We start from the raw sequence: 20,763 nt of genomic DNA on the forward strand, positions 1-20,763 counted from the left end.
GCCTCGCAATGCAAACCTTAGCCAAGGCACATACATTGCGAGCATAAAGACCCACTGAAACAGGCATAGAAGTAGAGCCCTCCATCCCCAAAATACAAAATTGCGGGGTAAGCAGTCCGCCAGTCACTCCCGTATTCTCCAGGATTGACCTAACCCCCGACCAGAACATCCGCAACCTCGGGCAGTCCCACACTAGGTGCCAGAATGTACCCGCATCCACCCCACACTTAGGGCAGAGGCCAGTCCCACCAGTCCCAAAAGTAGCCAGCCTAGTTGGAGTTATATAAATTCTATGTAGAATGAAAAATTGAATTTGCTGATACCTGAGAGACTTGGTAACTGTAGCAGGATATTCCAGAGCAAGGGTCCAGTCCTCCTCAGCTATTGGACCTATATCCTCCTCCCATTTTCCACAGAGACGTGTCAGAGGGTCCGCATGGAGTTTAGCCAGGAGATATCCAAACGCAAGGGAGACCATCTTAGCCCGACCCAATGTAGCCACAAAGGTCTTGATGGGAAATGGGAGGATTCGTGGGGGGGACTCAGCAAATTGGGACTGGAGGGCATGACGAAGTTGAAGGTATCTGAAAAAGTAGGAGTTGGGTAAATCAAACTCATCTTTCAGCTGCTGAAAGGATTTGAGTACGTTATCTAGGTAGAGTTGGGATATAGAAACCACCGATCTAGGGGCCCACACCTCCCGTCCCTCAAGTGCATGTAGTTCAGGGAGCCAGTCAGAGTACCAAAGGGGGGTATCTGGGTCCAGGTCGTCGTACCCCAAGAGAACTCTCAGGGCCCGCCATATCTTTAAGGCCTGGAAAATAATAGGGGGGAGAAACCGAGCCATGTTCCCACTTAGTAGCACCTGCATAGGAGATAGGTGAGGGAAGTAGCAGCGAATAAACTCACAAGGTAAAGAATCAGCGCTAGAATCCTGCGCCCATACACTGATATGAGTCAGCTGAGCAGCGTAGTAATATATCTGAAAATTAGGCAGAGCCAGGCCGCCGTCTGAACGCTGCCTGGTAAGGGTATTTAACTGTATTCTAGGTCTTTTATTGGCCCAGATCAGTGAGGATAAAACGCTATTCAATTTCCTAAAGAATATTGGGAAGATATATACCGGGGACTGGAGAATAATATATAAAAGTTTGGGCAGTATGATCATTTTAAGGAGATTGACCCTACCAGAGACCGTCAGTGGAAGCCTACACCAAGTTTTGGATTTGCTAATGATCCACTGCATGGTTGGGTCCAGATTCAGAGGGATATAATCAGAAGGGTCATTAGTTATTTGGATTCCAAGGTATTTAAATTGTGTTGTCCAGCATAATGGCAGGGAGATTTTGGGAACAGTAGGAGGGGAGCCTATGACTGGCATAATGTATGATTTAGACCAGTTAATTCTAAGACCCGAATGAGCTCCAAAGCTCTCTATCTCACGCAGCAGAATGGGCATTGACTTGGTGTAGTCCTGCAAAAACAACAACATGTCGTCTGCGTAGAGAGCTATTCTATCCTCCCGTGAGCCCGTACATATTCCTGTAATATCTGGGTGCGATCTCACCAAGCATGCCAAGGGCTCGATTGCCAAGGCGAACAGCGTGGGGGATAGGGGGCAGCTCTGTCTAGTGCCATGGGATAATGGAAAGGATGGGGATACATAGCCATTCACCAAGATCCTGGCACTCGGATGTTGGTACAGTAATTTAGTCCATCTGATAAAGTTGGGCCCGAAGCCCATATGTGCCATCACCTCCCATAAATAAGCCCATTCAATGCTGTCAAAGGCCTTGGCCGCGTCCAGCGAGACCACAGCCGAGTCAGAAGGGGAGTCATGTGGGAGTTGCAAAATGGTATATAGTCTACGCAGGTTAATAGATGTGGACTTCCCTGGCATGAAGCCAGTCTGGTCCGAGTGAACGAGGGAGGTGATTACTGTGTTAAGCCGTACTGCCAATATCTTTGCCAGGACCTTAGCGTCGTTGGGAATCAGGGAGATCGGCCTATAGGAGTCTAGAGACCTAGGGTCCTTACCGGGCTTTGGAATCACTATTATAATTGCCTCTGACATAGAGAGGGGAAGCTCGTTATTGGCAAATATATCCAAGTATAGGGCATGGAGTCTGGGCGCAAAAAAATCAATATGATTCTTGTAGACCTCAGAGGGAATCCCGTCAGACCCCGGAGCCTTGCCACCAGGGGACATGCCAATGGTCGCAGTCACCTCCTCGAGCGTCAAGGGCGCCTCCAGCTGCTCACAGGCCCCAGAGGAAAGTGCGGGCAGCGCAATACCCCCCAGGTAATATGAGAGATCTAGAGTAGAGCACGTCCATTGTGAGCTATATATCTCAGAGTAATAGGATCTGAATAATTGCGCAATGTCTGGCGTGGTGTCAACAAGGGAGCCATCCCCACCAGACATCTGGGTGATCGTAGACCCAGGACGATCATAATGTATCAGACGGGCCAGGAGTCCCCCCGTCCTATCAGCCTGCATATAAATATTAGTAGCTTTAAAAAGGAGGGAGCGTGAGTTTTTATCGGACAGGTGGGTCATCCAGGCCGACTGAGCCACTAGCCAGCGTACCTTCGTCGCTGGGGCACCATCCAGCAAATATTGGGACTCTAGTTCCCTGGCGTCGCTTTCAAGGGCCTGTTCTCTCTCCCTTGAGAACATTTTATGAGCCGCTATGCGTCTAATATAGGAACCTCTCAAAAACGCCTTAAATGAATCCCAAACTATCGTACCCGGGGCTGATCCTACATTATCGTTAAAGTACCCCCCCCCCCCACTGAGTCTCCAGGTCACTGCAGTCACCCAGTTGGGTCAGTCAAGAGGGGTGCAGCTTCCAATAAGAGTGCCCCCTCTGACCCCCCACAGCAATGGTCATCAACAGAGGGGAGTGATCAGAGACCCCTCGAGCCTCATAGTGGATGTCGATGATCCCAGGGACAAGGGCAGGGGACACTAGCATCAGGTCAATCCTGGAGAAGGAGCCATGAGTACTGGAAAAACAGGAGAACTGGCGGGCCGCAGGGTGACGGAGTCTCCACGGATCCACCCACTGCAAACTATCCAAGAAATTAGCAAACTTGGTAGGGCCACCACCCGCCAGCGCAACATTCGGGGAGTGCCATCGGTCCAAGGATAAAATAAGAATTTACTTACCGATAATTCTATTTCTCTTAGTCCGTAGTGGATGCTGGGGACTCCGTCAGGACCATGGGGTTTAGCGGCTCCGCAGGAGACAGGGCACAATAATAAAAGCTTTAGGATCAGGTGGTGTGCACTAGCTCCTCCCCCTATGACCCTCCTCCAAGCCTCAGTTAGGATACTGTGCCCGGACGAGCGTGCATAATAAGGAAGGATATTGAATCCCGGGTAAGACTCATACCAGCCACACCAATCACACCGTACAACCTGTGATCTGAACCCAGTTAACAGTATGATAACAACGAAGGAGCCTCTGAAAAGATGGCTCACAACAAGAATAACCCGATTTTTGTAACAATAACTATGTACAAGTATTGCAGACAATCCGCACTTGGGATGGGCGCCCAGCATCCACTACGGACTACGAGAAATAGAATTATCGGTAAGTAAATTCTTATTTTCTCTAACGTCCTAAGTGGATGCTGGGGACTCCGTCAGGACCATGGGGATTATACCAAAGCTCCCAAACGGGCGGGAGAGTGCGGATGACTCTGCAGCACCGAATGAGAGAACTCCAGGTCCTCCTCAGTCAGGGTGTGCCCCTGACCAAGTAGCAGCTCGGCAAAGTTGTAAAGCCGAGACCCCTCGGGCAGCCGCCCAAGATGAGCCCACTTCCTTGTGGAATGGGCTTTTACTGATTTTGGCTGTGGCAAGCCTGCCACAGAATGTGCAAGCTGAATTGTACTACAAATCCAGCGAGCAATCGTCTGCTTAGAAGCAGGAACACCCATCTTGTTGGGTGCATACAGGCTAAACAGCGAGTCAGATTTTCTGACTCCAGTCGTCCTGGAAACATATATTTTCAGGGCCCTGCCAACGTCAAGTAACTTGGAGTCCTCCAAGTCCCTAGTAGCCGCAGGTACCACAATAGGTTGGTTCATGTGAAAAACAGAAAACACCTTAAGGAGAAATTGAGGACGAGTCCTCAATTCTGCCCTGTCAGAATGAAAAATTAAGTAAGGGCTTTTATATGATAAAGCCGCCCATTCTGACACACGCCTGGCTGAAGCCAGGGCTAATAGAATCTTCACCTTCCATGTGAAATATTTTAATTCCACAGTGGTGAGTGGATCAAACCAATGTGACTTTAGGAAACTCAAAACAACATTGAGATCCCAAGGTGCCACTGGGGGCACAAAAGGAGGCTGTATATGCAGTACCCCTTTTACAAACGTCTGAACTTCAGGCACTGAAGCCAGTTCTTTCTGGAAGAAATTCGACAGGGTCGAAATTTGAACCTTAATGGACCCTAATTTTAGGCCCATAGACGGTCCTGTTTTCAGGAAATGTAGGAAACGACCCAGTTGGAATTCCTCTGTAGGGACCTTCTTGGCCTCACACCACGCAACATATTTTCGCCAAATGCGGTGAAAATGTTTTGCGGTTACATCCTTCCTGGCTTCGACCAGGGTAGGGATGACTTCATCTGGAATGCCCTTTCAGGATCCGGCGTTCAACTGCCATGCCGTCAAACGCAGCCGCGGTAAGTCTTGGAACAGACAAGGCCCCTGCTGGAGCAGGTCCTTTCTTAAAGGTAGAGGCCACGGTTCTTCCGTGAGCATCTCTTGAAGTTCCGGGTACCAAGTCCTTCTTGACCCATCCGGAACCACGAGTATCGTTCTTACTCATCTCCTTCTTATGATTCTCAGTACTTTTGGTATGAGATGCATAGGAGGGAACACATACCCTGACTGGTACACCCACAGTGTTACCAGAGCGTCCACCGCTATTGCCTGAGGGTCCCTTGACCTGGTGCAATATTTGTCTAGTTTTTTGTTCAGGCGGGACGCCATCATGTCCACCTTTGGTTTTTCCCAACGGTTTACAATCATGTGGAAGACTTCCCGCTGAAGTCCCCACTCTCCCGGGTGGAGGTTATGCCTGCTGAGGAAGTCTGCTTCCCAGTTTTCCACTCCCGGAATTAACACTGCTGAGCGTGTTATCACATGATTTTTCGCCCAGCGAAGAATCCTTGCAGTTTCTGCCATTTCCCTCCTGCTTCATGTGCCGCCCTGTCTGTTTACGTGGGCGACTGCTGTGATGTTGTCCCACTGGATCAATACCGGCTGACCTTGAAGCAGAGGTCTTGCTAAGCTTAGAGCCTTGTAAATTGCCCTTAGCTCCAGTATATTTATGTGGAGAGAAGTCTCCAGACTTGATCACACTCCCTGGAAATTTTTTCCTTGTGTGACTGCTCCCCAGCCACTCAGGCTGGCATCCGTGGTCACCAGGACCCAGTCCTGAATGTCGAATCTGCGGCCCTTTCATAGATGAGCACTCTGCAGCCACCGCAGAAGAAAACACCCTTGTCCTTGGAGACAGGGTTATCCGCTGATGCATCTGAAGATGCGATCCGGACCATTTTCCCAGCAGATTCCACTGAAAGGTTCTTGCGTGAAATCTACCGAATGGGATCGCTTTGTAAGAAACCACCATTTTTCACAGGACCCTTGTGCAATGATGCACTGATACTTTTCCTGGTTTTAGGAGGTTCCTGACTAGCTCGGATAACTCCCTGGCCTTCTTCTCCGGGAGAAAACATCCTTTTCTGGACTGTGTCCAGAATCATTCCTAGGAACATTAGACGTGTCGTCGGAAAAAGCTGCGATTTTGGAATATTTAGAATCCACTCGTGCTGTCGTAGAACTACTTGAGATAGTGCTACTCCGACCGCCAACTGTTCTCTGGACCTTGCCCTTATCAGGAAAGCGTCCATATTTCTTTTAGGAAGAATCATCATTTCGGCCATTACCATGGTAAAGACCCGGGGTGCCGTGGACAATCCAAACGGCAGCTTCTGAACTGATAGTGACAGTTCTGTACCACGAACCTGAGATACCCTTGGTGAAAAGGGCAAAATTTGGACATGTAGGTAAGCGTCCCTGATATCCAGTGACACCATATCGTCCTGGTTCGCTATCACTGCTCTGAGCGACTCCATCTTGATTTGAACCCTTGTATGTAATTGTTCAAATCTTTTAGATCTCACCGAGCCGTTTGGCTTCAGTACCACAATATAGTGTGGAATAATACCCCTTTCCTTGTTGTAGGAGGGGTACTTTGATTATCACCTGCTGGGAATACAGCCTGTGAATTTTTTTCCAATACTGCCTCCCTGTCGGAGGGAGACGTTGGTAAAGCAGACTTCAGGAACTTGTGAGGGGAAGACGTCTCGAATTTCCAATGTACACCTGGGATACTACGTGTAGGATCCAGGAGTCCACTTGCGAGTGAGCCCACTGCGTGCTGAAACTCTTGAGATGACCCCCCCACCGCACCTGAGTCCGCTTGTATGGCCCCAGCGTCATGCTGCGGACTTGGCAGAAGCTGTGGAGGACTTCTGTTCCTGGGAATGGGCTGCCTGCTGCAGTCTTCTTCCCTTTCCTCTAACCCTGGGCAGATATGACTGGCCTTTTGCCCGCCTGCCTTTATGGGTACGAAAGGACTGAGACTGAAAAGACTGTGTCCTTTTCTGCTGAGATGTGACTTGGGGTAACAAAAGTGGATTTTCCAGCTGTTGCCATGGCCACCAGGTCCGATGGACCGCCCCTTTATACGGCAATACTTCCATGTGCCGTCTGGAATCTGCATCACCTGACCACTGTCGTGTCTATAAACATCGTCTGGCAGATATGGACATCACATCTACTCTTGATGCCAGAATGCAAATATCCCTCTGCGCATCTCGCATATATAGAAATGCATCCTTAAAATGCTCTATAGTCAATAAAATATTGTTCCTGTCAAGGGTATCAATATTTTCAGTCAGGAAATCCGACCAAGCCCCCCCAGCGCTGCACATCCAGGCTGAGGCGATTGCTGGTCGTAGTATAACACCAGTATGTGTGTATATACTTTTTAGGATATTTTTCAGCTTCCTATCAGCTGGCTCTTTGAGGGCGGCCGTATCTGGAGACGGTAACGCCACTTGTTTTTATAAGCGTGTGAGCGCCTTATCCACCCTAAGGTGTGTTTCCCAACTCGCCCTCACTTCTGGCGGGAAAGGGTATACCTCCAATAATTTTCTATCGGAGGAAACCCACGTATCATCACACACTTTAATTTATCTGATTCAGGAAAAACTACAAGTAGATTATTCCCACCCTACATAATACCCTTATTTGTGGTACTTGTAGTATCAGAAATATGTAACACCTCCTTCATTGCCCTTAACATGTAACGTGTGGCCCTAAAGGAAAATACGTTTGTTTCTTCACCGTCGACACTGAAGTCAGTGTCCGTGTCTGTGTCGACCAACTGAGGTAAATGGGCGTTCTTACAAGCCCCTGACGGTGTCTGAGACGCCTGGACAGGTACTAATTTGTTTGCCGGCCGTCTCATGTCGTCAACCGACCTTGCATCGTGTTGACATTATCACGTAATTCCTAAATAAGCCATCCATTCCGGTGTCGACTCCCTAGAGAGTGACATCACCAATACAGGCAATTTGCTCCGCCTCCTCACCAACATCGTCCTCCTACATGTCGACACACACGTACCGACACACAGCACACACACAGGGAATGCTCTGATAGAGGACAGGACCCCACTAGCCCTTTGGGGAGACAGAGGGAGAGTTTGCCAGCACACACCAAAAACGCTATAATTATACAGGGACAACCCCTTATACAAGTGTTTTCCCTTATAGCATTTTCACATATGTAATCATATCGCCAAATAAGTGCCCCCCCTCTCTGTTTTAACCCTGTTTCTGTAGTGCAGTGCAGGGGAGAGCCTGGGAGCCTTCCTCACAGCAGAGCTGAGCAGGAAAATGGCGCCGTGTGCTGAGGAGAATAGGCCCCGCCCCCTAAAACGGCGGGCTCTTCTCCCGGAGTTTGTGAGATCTGGCAGGGGTTAAATACATCCATATAGCCTCAAGGGCTATATGTGATGTATTTTAGCCATAAAAAAGGTATAATACATTGCTGCCCAGGGCGCCCCCCCCAGCGCCCTGCACCCTCAGTGACCGCTGGTATGAAGTGTGCTGACAACAATGGCGCACAGCTGCAGTGCTGTGCGCTACCTTATGAAGACTGAAAGTCTTCTGCCGCCTGTTTCTGGACCTCTGGACCTCTTCAACTTCGGCATCTGCAAGGGGGGTCGGCGGCACGGCTCCGGGACGAACCCCAGGGTGAGACCTGTGTTCCGACTCCCTCTGGAGCTAATGGTGTCCAGTAGCCTAAGAAGCAAATCCATCCTGCACGCAGGTGAGTTTACTTCTCTCCCCTAAGTCCCTCGTAGCAGTGAGCCTGTTGCCAGCAGGACTCACTGAAAATAAAAAACCTAACTTAAACTTTTATTCTAAGCTGCTCAGGAGAGCCACCTAGATTGCACCCTTCTCGGCCGGGCACAAAAATCTAACTGAGGCTTGGAGGAGGGTCATAGGGGGAGGAGCCAGTGCACACCACCTGATCCTAAAGCTTTTATTATTGTGCCCTGTCTCCTGCGGAGCCGCTAAACCCCATGGTCCTGACGGAGTCCCCAGCATCCACTTAGGACGTTAGAGAAATCTAGGATATTATTAAAATCGCCCAGGCATATCACAGGGGTGGTAGGAGCTGGAGCAATAAAAGAGGCAGCCTGCTGCAGCACAGCATATGAAAAGGGAGGGGGGACATACACCGCTAAAATATAATAGGGCTGGAAACTCAGTTTACATTCCATAAATACAAATCTGCCATTCGGGTCAGTTTTGATCGATACCAATTCAAATTGCACTGATTTTTTAATCAGAACCGAGACACCCCTAGAAAAGGAAGAATGAGAGGCATGGTAAGCCCATCCCACCCAGGCCCGTCGTAAAGACAATAACCTATTTCCCTCCAAGTGGGTCTCACTGAGGAATGCAATATCCGGGTCATATTTTTTGATCATATTTAGAACCAAAGAGCGTTTGATTTTGTTATTCAGACCTCGGACATTCCATGCCAAAAATTTCAGGTTAATCATGACCCCATACAGACTCTATGTGTACCCCGGATAAACATTTCCCTAAAATATAACTGAGAATCAACATTGTTAATACCAGCATCACATGACGTACGTAAGCCCTGCGTTATAAGCCACAGCGTCTGAATCATTAAACATCCTTGCTTCAGAAAAAACTTAGGTAAGAAAAATAAACTAAAGAAAGAAAACCAAAAACAGCACCAAAGGGAGCCGCAACCGGCAGCTTCCCAATTATCCCTCCCCTCCCCGTACACCGGCATACTTTTATCCCAAACCAGCAACCCAAACTTCCAAGTGCTAAAAAGGCCTAGATTCCCAACTGAACCTCTAATCCTTCTCTAATCAACACCACTTGGACGTAAAAGTCTTGAGCCACCAATGCAAAGGAGGGGGGGCTCCCCGATCTATGATCTTTCCCTCCGGTAAATCAGGCCCCAGCTTCTGCATCTCAAGAGATCAGTCCGGAGCTAGCTGCCGAGCACCCGGTGCAAATCTGTCCAGCCATTGTGCCGCTTCTCTGGAGGAATTAAAAAACTTGGTCTCCCCATCCGCCACAACTCGGAGCCTTGAAGGAAACAGCATGGAATATGAGATGTTAAGGTCTCGCAGACGCCGTTTTATGGGCATAAACTGGGCTCGGTCCTTCTGGACGTCTGCGGCAAAATCCGGGAAGGCCGACACCTTGACTCCATTACGGACCAGCGGGCCCTTCGTACGACCTAGGCGGAGAACTGAGTCCCGGTCCTTATAATGTAGGAATTTGGCGATGAAGGTGCGAGGAGGAGCACCAGGAGGTAGCGGCCGAGATGGTATCCTATGTGCACGCTCCACCGTGAATTGGGCCGTAAAGGACTCAGCGCCATACATCTCCTTAAGCCAAGATTCGAGGAAGTCCTCCGGCTGCGAGCCCTCTTCTCTTTCAGGCAGGCCTACAAATCTTACATTATTCCTGCGCAGCCGTCCCTCCATATCTAAGAGCTTGGTCTGAAGGGAGGAAACCTGCTGGGTCACCGTGGATACGGATTGCTTCAGGGGGCCACACATATCTTCCAGGTTGGAGACCCGAGTCTCCGCCTCACCCACTCTCTCACGGATACGCTGAACATCTTGTCGGAGTAAGGAGAGGTCGCACTGCACCTTTTCCATCTTATCGGAGAGACGCCGTTCACTGCCAGCTATAGCCTCCAGCACCTGCTGAATAGACTGCGCCTCTGCCACCTCTGGGGAACCGGCCGCTGACACAGAGGGGAAGTCCGAGTGGGTTGGAGAGGCTCCCTGAGAAGGAGCCGATGACACCCTGGGAGTGGGCTGCCTGGCATATCTTTCTAGTTTGGCCGCGGCCGCACTCTGGCCGCCCTTAACCATGTTGTACAGGAGCAGTCAGGGCAGGGTTTTCAGAATAGAAGTGTAGTTAGAAGGCAGCAGCAGCAAGGACGTATACAATCAGTGGCGGGAAGCAACCGTGCCCGGTCTTTATGTCAAAATATCAATGGGTAGAAAATACAGACTGGTGTAGAAGCAACAATACGGACAGGAATATTGAAGAGGGAATATCCTGCAGCAGTTCCAGGAGGCAGGGGTAGGATATTGGTGTGTAGTACACTGTAGGATATTAGTGCAGCACAGCAGCGTAGCCAGATCCAATCTATATGCAGCCTCTATGTGGTAGAATGGGAGAGCTGCGCAGCAGGAACATCTGACTGTGCTTCCAACAGTATGTTGAGTTAATATAGGTAATATAGATATTGAGAGGCTGATAATGGGTGAGAGCAACTTACAGTAAGGTCTCAGAGATCAAAAAACAGTTTGCAAGTCACAGGAGAATCCTATCAGGCAGCCCTTCAGATGTGCAGGGATGGGCTGCAGGCTTTATAATCCACTCCTAAAATGGCCGCAGTGTCTCTTCCCCTTCCCCAGGAGTACCTGCTTATCGATCTATCTTCAAGGTCCCAGGTCACAGCCCGAAGGCAGAGGAGAGGTTATCTCCCCCCCACAGTCCTCCCGTGGCGTCTGGCATCAGCAGCAGCCCGCCGCTCGAGCTCCGGGTGTCCCGCGGCCGAGGCCGGGGATCCGGAGGAGTTGTAGGCCGCAGGGCCGGACGGCGGTGATTTCCGCTTCTACGGGACCCGGAGACCACGGAGAGGGACGCCCGTCGATGCCCAGCAGCACAGGGTGGGTGTTTTGGCCGGGTAAAAGCACCAGAGGGAGTCAGGATTGATGTCAGGAGTTTGGTAGCCGGGGAGCTCCCGAGACCTGCTGCCTACTCATCAGCCGTCGTGGCCACCGGGACTTGTAGTTCTGCTGCAAAAAACAATATTCTTTTATTTGACACAAGGCTATCAGCCCCCCATCCGCAGCCCATGGATGGGGGGGGATAGCCTCGGGCTTCACCCTTGGCCCTTGGGTGGCTGGAGGGGGGGGGGGGGGGCTTGATTTAAGGGGTCCCCACTCCTCCAGGGTACCCCGGCCAGGGGTGACTAGTTAGTGATTTAATGCCCGGGCCGCAGGGACCGATATAAAAGTGTCCCCCGGCTGTGGCATTGTCTCTCTGACTAGTGGAGCCCGATGCTGGTGTTAAAAATACAGGGGACCCCTACGCTTTTTGTCCCCCGTATTTTTAGCACCAGGACCGGACGCAGAGCCCGGTGCTGGTTGTTAAAATACGGGGGATCCCATGTCATTTCCCCCCCCCGAATTTTTACAACCAGGACCAGCTCAAAGAGCCCGAGGCTGGTTATGCTAAGGAGGGGGGACCCCACGCAATTTTTTTCAGGTTTTTTTTATCACTTTTGTGCTGTCCATGAAGTCGAATCCAGGACGCACACTATCGTCAATTGGTCTGTTTTTCGACAGCGGGACTGTCGAATCCGTTTTTTAATGAATATGTTGAATTATTGACATATTGTCATTATGGGGTATTGTGTATAGAATTTTTAGGGAAAAAGTGTTTTTTTTTCCCTTTTTTGAATAAGGTTGTAATATAACAAAATGTGGAAAAAGTGAAGCATATATAAATATATATTTACACAGGAGCAAAGGACTGCCACTCCAGGAAAGCAGAAATCAAATCAAATCACAGTTATATACACATCACTGGGCTAATCTGCTTTATAAAGGTACGTTTTTGTAATATATATATATATATATATATATATATATATATATATATATATATATATATATATAGTTAGTCCATACCAGCCGGCACTCCTATCAATGAAAAACAGCTTCGCCCCGTGCCTGGATATAATGCAGCATACAAATTCCAAAAAAACGGCACTGGAGGCTTGTAGATGCAAAATAGTATTGTATTGGGGGTAGACGACGTTTCGGAGCTTACGCCCCGTCCTCAGTACCAAACGTTGTTTCTGTATTTGGTACTGAGGACGGGGCGTAAGCTCCGAAACGTCGTCTACCCCCAATACAATACTATTTTGCATCTACAAGCCTCCAGTGCCGTTTTTTTGGAATTTATATATATATATATATATATATATATATATATATATATATATATATATATATAACAAGTCAAAACTATATCACGCAAATTCACGTATCCTGTATTGACAATTTTTAAACAGGCTTCTGATTTTCATCCACTGAATGATTTCCCTGCAGCGTCCTCCCGATAGAGCCGTACCACAAGCTCAATGATGCACATTTAGAGAAAACAAATGGAGGGCGCAGGGAGTGAGTATACAACTAATAACTCTTTTAATACGAGTATATGTGTATACATACATCTAGTTTGAGTAACACAGCATAGAGGACTATCACTGGCACCTCCGAACAGCACACACAGAAAGCTGCTAGCCGCCGCTCGTCAGATACTCCTGGTCTGAGACCGCACACCGTCAGGTCAGCCAAAGAGACGTAGTACGTCCAGTGTCCCACTATCATGCCAACATGTTTCGTCCCAAGGACTTCGTCAGGGGGTGTGACACCTCCTTTTGGCTGACCCGACGGTGTGCGGTCTCAGACCAGGAGTATCTGATGAGCGGCAGGTAGCGTCTTTCTGTGTGTGCTGTCCGGAGGCGCCAGTGATAGTCCTCTGTGCTATGATACTCAAACTAGATGTATGTATACATATACCCATATTAAAAGAGTTATAAGTCGTGTACTCATTGCCTGCAGCCTCCATTTGATTTCTCTACATATATATATATATATATATATACACACACACACACACACATACAAAAAATGTTTTATTATATTATTTTGTGCATATATATATATATATATATATATATATATATATGTCCGGAATTGCGGCGGCACTCACGGCATCCAATAAAGAAGCAGACGCAGGTATCAGACCTGCGTCTGCTTCTTTATTGGATGCCGTGAGTGCCGCCGCAATTCCGGACATATCTTTGGACACAGCGCCAGCTGCTACCATCGGAAGGCACCGGCTATTTCCATTGTGATTTAATCCACCATTGAGGACTCAGTGAGTGCCGTGTTTGCTGTTGTGATATATATATATATTTTATTTTTTTGTAACATGGGTATTGTAAATAAGGACTCGTAGGCAGATTTTCAGGTTATAACCACAGTGTCTTTAATGACATCAGACACTGTAGCACAGCATACACAGGCTTGGGCCTGGTCACAGAGGTACATAGAGAATATAAACAGACAAACATAAAAGGTCCTAGCAATTCCCGTACTGAAAAGTAACTCTGCTGCAGTGGCTTGCAGCTACACATACCATGGTCTCCTGGCACGGCCAATGTTATATTATATCTGATTACTGTGTTAAGTTCTGATTTTAATATTTTAAAATTAAATCTCACCTTTCACAGAGACATGGATGCAAACCGTGAATTCTGGGCTGGATTCATCGATCTATACCAGGCCAATGAGTGCTTGTGGCGTGTGGGAACAAGGGATTACGCCAACAGAGGAAAGAAAAATCTGGCATACCAGCAATTGGCCAGGTACAGCCTTGCCCAAGATAGTGGTGCCGACATCAAGTGGGTGAAAAGGAAGATCCAGAATCTGAGGACAGTATTTCTTAAGGAGCACAGGAAATACAAAGATTCCCAACGTTCAGGAGCGGGGTCAGATCAAGTCAAGAAGCCAACATTATGGTATTATGACTTGATGAAGTTCGTATTGGATGAGGAGCCTTCGAGGACAGCGCGGAGCACGGAGGAGCCGAACACGCCTGAGATGTTCGAGCCTGAGGAAGAGGAGAGTGTGGATCCGGTAAGTGTCCGCACAATACAGATGTCACTGTTTCTTGTTTAATTTGTTGCCTTATTATTTTCACATATTTTTCTTCATTTTGTTGGATAACTCAGCTGTCTTCGAGGGAGCTGGACGTGGAACCTGCAGTGGATGAGCCGGCAGACCAAGCCACTGTAAGGCCGGAGCTGGAGGAGAGTGAGGCGGCGATGGGAACGCCCCAGCTTCCGGCTAGAAAGAGACGCCGGCCAGCTATCCCTGGAAGATCTGTCTCGTCCAGCAGGTCAGATACAATTCTGAGGCAGGCAGAGGAGGTCCTAAAAAACAGACCGGATAGATTTGAAGCTATTGGAGACCATTTAGCCTGTGAGTTGCGGGAGATGAACCCCACTCAGCAAAAATACGCCCAGCGTCTGGTATATGCCATTATATCACATGGCCAGGATGATGAATTGACCAACCACAGTGGCGTTGTGTTAGATACCAGACAGGTGCCTAGTACATCTTATGCCCCTCCCCCAACTCACCCTCCCATGTATTCTGCGCCGGTAATTCCTCCTCAACAATACCCCACATATCCTGCTCCGGGTTACCAAATGCCACAATCCCCCTTCCCTGGCACCTCTTCAGGTGGAGTGTTCACCACTCTGTTGAGTGCACACTCCACTGTTCAAGGCGACCTAAATTTTTAATCAAAATGTTTTTGAATTTTTGAATTTGCGTTTAGGTTTGCTGTCTTCAGATTTGTATTTGACCTTCCTCATCCAATATGTTTTTTCTTGAAGTCAATTGTACCATAATGTTGGTTTTCTACACTTCATTTGACACTGTAATAGAACGTTGGGAATGCTTTTATTTCATGTGCACTTTTGAAATACTGTCCTCAGATTCTTTTACTTCTACTTCATCCCCAGTTATGTTGGCACCACTGTTTTTGCTGCACTGTATCTGGCTAATTGTTGGAATGCCTGATGCCTCTATTGGTGTAATCCCTGCTGTCATGGCACAAAAATCGATGAATCCAGCCCAGAATGTTTCTAATTTATTATTTTTCTAAAATTTATAATTACAAATTGTTACTAAAAATTGTGTGGAGTCTTTATTTATGGGGAGTGCTAAAAGGTTTACCAGGTATACACTGCACCAAACAAACTACAGAGCAGATATGCAGTGATTTAAAATGGATGCTGTTATTTATTGTACAAAGAAGACCTGCCCACATTCCTAAAACCATGCCCAGTATTTAAATGAAGCTAGATCTTTCAAATCTTTCAAATCTTTCATCAGACATTGTTCAGTGTGTATGCACATAATCGTTCATGGGAAATCTTTCATCTATCATATCTTTCATCTTTTAAATCTTTCAAATCTTTCAAATCTACAAGTGTGTAGGGCCCTTTAGTCTCACACCAAGACACATACTTTCGCCAGATACGGTGATAATGTTTTATCGTCACCTCCTTCCTAGCCTTTATTAAAGTAGGGATGACCTCTTCCGGAGTCCCCTTTTTCGCTAGGATTCGGCGTTCAACCGCCATGCCGTCAAACGTAACCGCGGTAAGTCTTGAAATACACAGGGCCCCTGCTGCAACAGGTCTTCCCTCAGAGGAAGAGGCCAGGGATCTCCTGTGAGCATCTCTTGTAGATCCGAGTACCAGGCCCTTCGAGGCCAGTCTGGGACAACGAGTATCGTCTGTACTCTTCTTCGTCTTATGATCCTCAACACCTTTGTGATGAAAGGAAGAGGAGGAAACATGTAGACCGATTTGAACACCCACGGTGTTACCAGAGCGTCTACTGCTACTGCCTGAGGGTCCCGAGACCTGGCGCAATACCTCCGAAGTTTTTTGTTGAGGCGTGACGCCATCATGTCTATTTGAGGAGTTCCCCAAAGACGTGTTACGTCTGCAAAGATTTCTTGATGAAGTCCCCACTTTCCTGGATGGAGATCGTGTCTGCTGAGGAAGTCTGCTTCCCAGTTGTCCACTCCCGGAATGAAGACAGCTGACACAGCGCTTACATGATTTTCCGCCCAGCGAAGGATCCTTGTGGCTTCCGCCATTGCGACTCTGCTTCTTGTCCCGCCTTGGCGGTTCACATGAGCCACTGCTGTGACATTGTCTGATTGAATCAGTACCGGTAGGTTTCGAAGAAAACTCTCCGCTTGTCGAAGGCCGTTGTAAATGGCCCTGAGTTCCAACACATTGATGTGTAGACAGGACTCCTGGTCTGACCAAAGACCCTGAAAATTTTTTCCCTGTGTGACCGCTCCCCATCCTTGGAGGCTCGTGTCCGTGGTAACCAGGATCCAATCCTGAATTCCGAACCTGCAACCCTCTAGCAGGTGAGCACTTTGCAACCACCACAGGAGGGACACTCTGGTCCCTGGGGACAGAGTTATTTTCCGATGTAAGTGCAGATGGGACCCGGACCACTTGTCCAGAAGGTCCCATTGAAAAGTCCTTGCATGGAACCTTCCGAAGGGAATGGCCTCGTAGGCTGCCACCATTTTCCCCAGAACTCGAGTGCATTGGTGAACTGACACCCTCTTCGGTTTTAGCAGGTCTCTGACCATGTTCTGGATGTCTTGGGCTCTCTCTATTGGGAGGAAGACCTTCATTTGTTCCGTATCCAGTATCATACCTAGGAACGGTAGTAGAGTTGTCGGAATCAACTGTGACTTTGGTAGATTTAAAATCCAACCGTGTTGCTGGAGCACTCTCGGAGAGAGCGCCACATTGCTCAGCAATTTCTCCCTTGATCTCGCTTTTATCAGGAGATCGTCCAAGTATGGGATAATTGTGACTCCATGCTTGCGCAGGACCACCATCATTTCCGCCATTATCTTGGTGAAAATCCTCGGGGCCGTGGAGAGTCCAAACGGCAACGTCTGAAATTGATAATGACAATCCTGTACAGAGAATCTCAGGTATTCCTGATGGGGGGCATATATGGGGACATGAAGGTACGCATCCTTTATGTCCAGAGACACCATAAACTCCCCCTCCTCCATGTTGGCTATTATCGCTCTGAGAGATTACATTTTGAATTTGAATCTTTTTATGTACAGGTTTAGGGATTTCAGATTCAAAATAGGTCTGACCGAACCGTCCGGTTTCGGGACCACAAATAGGGTTGAGTAGTAACCTCTTCCCTGCTTGTGCAGGGGAACCTTGATTATCACTTGCTGTATACACAGCGTTTGAATTGCAGCTAACACTATATCCCTTTCCGATGTGGAAGCTGGTAGGGCCGATTTGAAAAATCGGCGCGGGGGCACCTCCTCGAATTCCAATTTGTAACCCTGGGAAACTATTTCCAACACCCAGGGATTCAGGTCCGAACTGACCCAGGCCTGACTGAAAAGTCGAAGACGTGCCCCCACCGGTGCGGACTCCCTCAGGGGAGCCCCAGCGTCATGCTGTGGGTTTTGGAGTATCCGGGGAGGACTTTTGTTCCTGGGCACCTGCCGAAGCAGGTGCTCTCTTGCCTCTGCCCTTACCTCTGGCGAGGAAAGAGGATCCCCGACCTCTTTTGGACTTGTGCGACCGAAAGGACTGCATCTGATAGGGTGTTACTTTCTTTTGCTGTTGGGGAATATATGGTAAAAAATTAGATTTACCTGCTGTAGCTGTGGAAACCAGGTCCGTCAGCCCATCCCCAAACAATACATCACCCTTACAGGGTAGTACTTCCATATGTTTTTTGGAATCCGCATCACCCGTCCATTGGCGAGTCCATTAGGATCTTCTCGCTGAGACCGACATGGCATTGGCCCTAGAAGCTAGCAATCCAATGTCCCTTTGAGCATCCCTCATAAATAAGACTGCGTCTTTAATATGGGCTAGAGTTAGGAATATAGTATCCTTATCCATATTATCAAATTGATCTGTCAGCTCATCTGTCCAAGCTGCAATTGCGCTACACACCCATGCCGACGCAATTGTCGGTCGTAGCACAGCCCCCGTATGAGAATAAATACACTTTAAGGTAGTTTCTTGCCTACGATCTGCAGTGTCCTTAAGGGCTGCTGTGTCTGGAGACGGTAGCGCCACTTTCTTGGACAAGCGCGTCAGGGCATTATCCACAGTGGGGGGTGATACCCAAATTTCCCTGTCCTGCTTAGGGAAGGGGTATGCCATATAAATTCTTTTGGGGATCTGCGGTCTCTTATCCGGAGTCTCCCAAGCTTTTCCAAAGAATTCATTTAATTCATGAGTTGTGGGAAAGTTAATAATCTGTTTCTTTTCCTTAAACATGTGTACCCTTGTGTCGGGGACCGAGGGTTCATCCACAATATGCAACACATCCCTTATTGCCACAATCATACACTGAATGGTTTTAGTCACCTTAGGGTGCAATTTTACTTCGTCATAGTCGACACTGGAATCAGAATCCGTGTCGGTAGTAGTGTGTTAAGGGACGCTTTTGAGACCCCGACGGGCCCTGTGAGTCGGTCCAATCCGAGGATTGACCCCCTGATGTCCCCCCTAAATCAGCCTTATCAAGCCTTTTATGTAAAGATGCCACACTTGCATTCAACATATGCCACATGTCCATCCAATCTGGAGTTGGCACAACCGACGGGGACACACCACTCATTTGCTCCACCTCCTCGGAGAAGCCTTCCGCCTCAGACATGTCGACACACACGTACCGACACCCCACACACACAGGGATTAACCTATAAGGGGACAAAACCCCAACCAGGTCCTAAGGAGAGACAGAGAGAGAGTATGCCAGCACACACCAGCGCTTAAAAACACTGGAAAAAATATGTCCAGATAGCGCATTTTTATATATAATATGCCAATTCCCACTCACTGCGTCGCTACTGTGCCCCCCTCCTCATTTTCAAGCCTGTGAAGTTCAGCAGGGGAGAGACCAGGGAGCCAGCGTTTTCCTCATGCATGCAGCTTCTATGGAGAAAATGGCGCTGGTTAGTGCTGAGGATCAAGCCCCGCGCCCACCCGACGGCGGGCTTCGGTCCCAGTGATTTTTCAATAAAATGGCGGGGGATCATAGATTTACTGCCTCCGCAGCCTAATCAAACTGTATTTGGCCAAAATGTGAGGTTTATTGCTGCCCAGGGCGCCCCGCCCTGCACCCTTCAGTGCTGCTTTGTGTGTGTGTGACTGGGAGCAATGGCGCGCAGCTTACCGCTGCGCGCCTTACCTCATGAAGACCTGATGTCTTCTGCCGCCTAAGATGTCTTCTGCCTTCTCTATCCGGCTTCTATCTTCGGCATCTGTGAGGAGGACGGCGGCGCGGCTCCGGGACGAACCCCAGGTGAGACCTGTGTTCCGACTCCCTCTGGAGCTAATGGTGTCCAGTAGCCTTAGAAGCAGTGCCCAACTTGACAAGCCAGCTCTGCTTCTCTCTCCTCGGTCCCACGATGCAGGGAGCCTGTTGCCAACAGGACTCCCTGAAAATAAAAACCTAACAAAATTCTTCAACAGAAAACTCTGGAGAGCTCTCTGCACTGCACCCATTCTCCTCTGGGCACAAGATCTAACTGAGGTCTGGAGGAGGGGCATAGAGGGAGGAGCCAGTGCACACCCATAGTCAAAGTTCTTTTTAGTTGCCCTATCTCCTGCGGAGCCCGTCTATACCCCATGGTCCTTACGGAGTCCCCAGCATCCTCTAGGACGTAAGAGAAAACACAAACACACAGACCCACACTTGCACAGCTGTCCACTATACCTGGTCTTTCTTCCAAGCGGTCATTTCTAGCCATCTCATTTGCTTGCTCAGCTGCCAGTCTTAAATCTGCCTCTTTAGAATCTTCTACATTGCAACCATCAGAATCTGAGTGTTCTTCCCCTCCCACAGAAGGACGGAAGTCCTGCTCCTGCTCCTCAGGAATGCATTCCTTCTGCACCTTCTGAGAAAAGAACAGATGTACCAATAAAAACACAAATGCGGCGTAACAAATTATAAAACATTTTGTTTTGTTTTACTGTTCTACCATAAGGTGTCAAACCTTGGAAGGCAGGAACGCCCCCGAGGAGTCAAAGGTGCCAGTTTCATCTTCTGCATCCTCCAGGCACCATTCTGGCAAGCTGTCACGCTCATCCTCTGCACTACCAGAGCCACTACGAGTCCTACGATAGCCACGTTCATCATCTCTTTCTCTGAAGTCAAATTCGAACCGCCTACGGCGCTCTGGATGTTCTCGCCACCCAGGCCCTCGAGCACCATCTTTGAGGAAACAAAAGCAGAAATTTATGAATTGGGCAAAAGTCACACACACACACATATATATATACAATAACAGTTTTACTACAAAAGAACCGCCCACTGGGAAGAGCGCTTACTTTGCTGAAATACAGGGTATTTTCTATGACTGCCAGAGAGAGAGCGAGCCATAGTGACCATAATGGAAAGGTCTACACTGGCTG

At 48.5% G+C, this 20,763-nt stretch overlaps 2 protein-coding genes across 14 annotated transcripts in view; one reads left to right on the top strand and one right to left on the bottom strand.

Annotated features, from left to right (window-relative positions):
- GIGYF2 (GRB10 interacting GYF protein 2) overlaps window positions 1-20,763 on the bottom strand; it is a 452,656-nt gene that overhangs the window by 157,893 nt on the left and 274,000 nt on the right. For 12 of the 13 annotated variants that reach the window (XM_063915746.1, XM_063915739.1, XM_063915741.1 and 9 more), the window contains 2 exons: window positions 20,346-20,563; window positions 20,066-20,246 (listed from right to left, as the gene is read on the bottom strand). In XM_063915746.1, coding sequence (XP_063771816.1) covers window positions 20,066-20,246; window positions 20,346-20,563 — 399 coding nt within the window. The remainder of the gene's footprint in view (window positions 1-20,065; window positions 20,247-20,345; window positions 20,564-20,763) is intronic. The other variant, XM_063915737.1, reaches the window with a different exon arrangement.
- LOC134909178 (uncharacterized) lies at window positions 14,166-15,353 on the top strand. Its single transcript, XM_063915750.1, has 2 exons — window positions 14,166-14,383; window positions 14,479-15,353. Exons 1-2 carry the CDS (start codon window positions 14,279-14,281, stop codon window positions 15,052-15,054), a joined length of 681 nt encoding a protein of 226 aa, XP_063771820.1. The 5' UTR covers window positions 14,166-14,278; the 3' UTR covers window positions 15,055-15,353.

The sequence above is a fragment of the Pseudophryne corroboree genome, chromosome 4 (assembly GCF_028390025.1).
Source record: "Pseudophryne corroboree isolate aPseCor3 chromosome 4, aPseCor3.hap2, whole genome shotgun sequence".
Lineage (NCBI taxonomy): Eukaryota > Metazoa > Chordata > Amphibia > Anura > Myobatrachidae > Pseudophryne > Pseudophryne corroboree.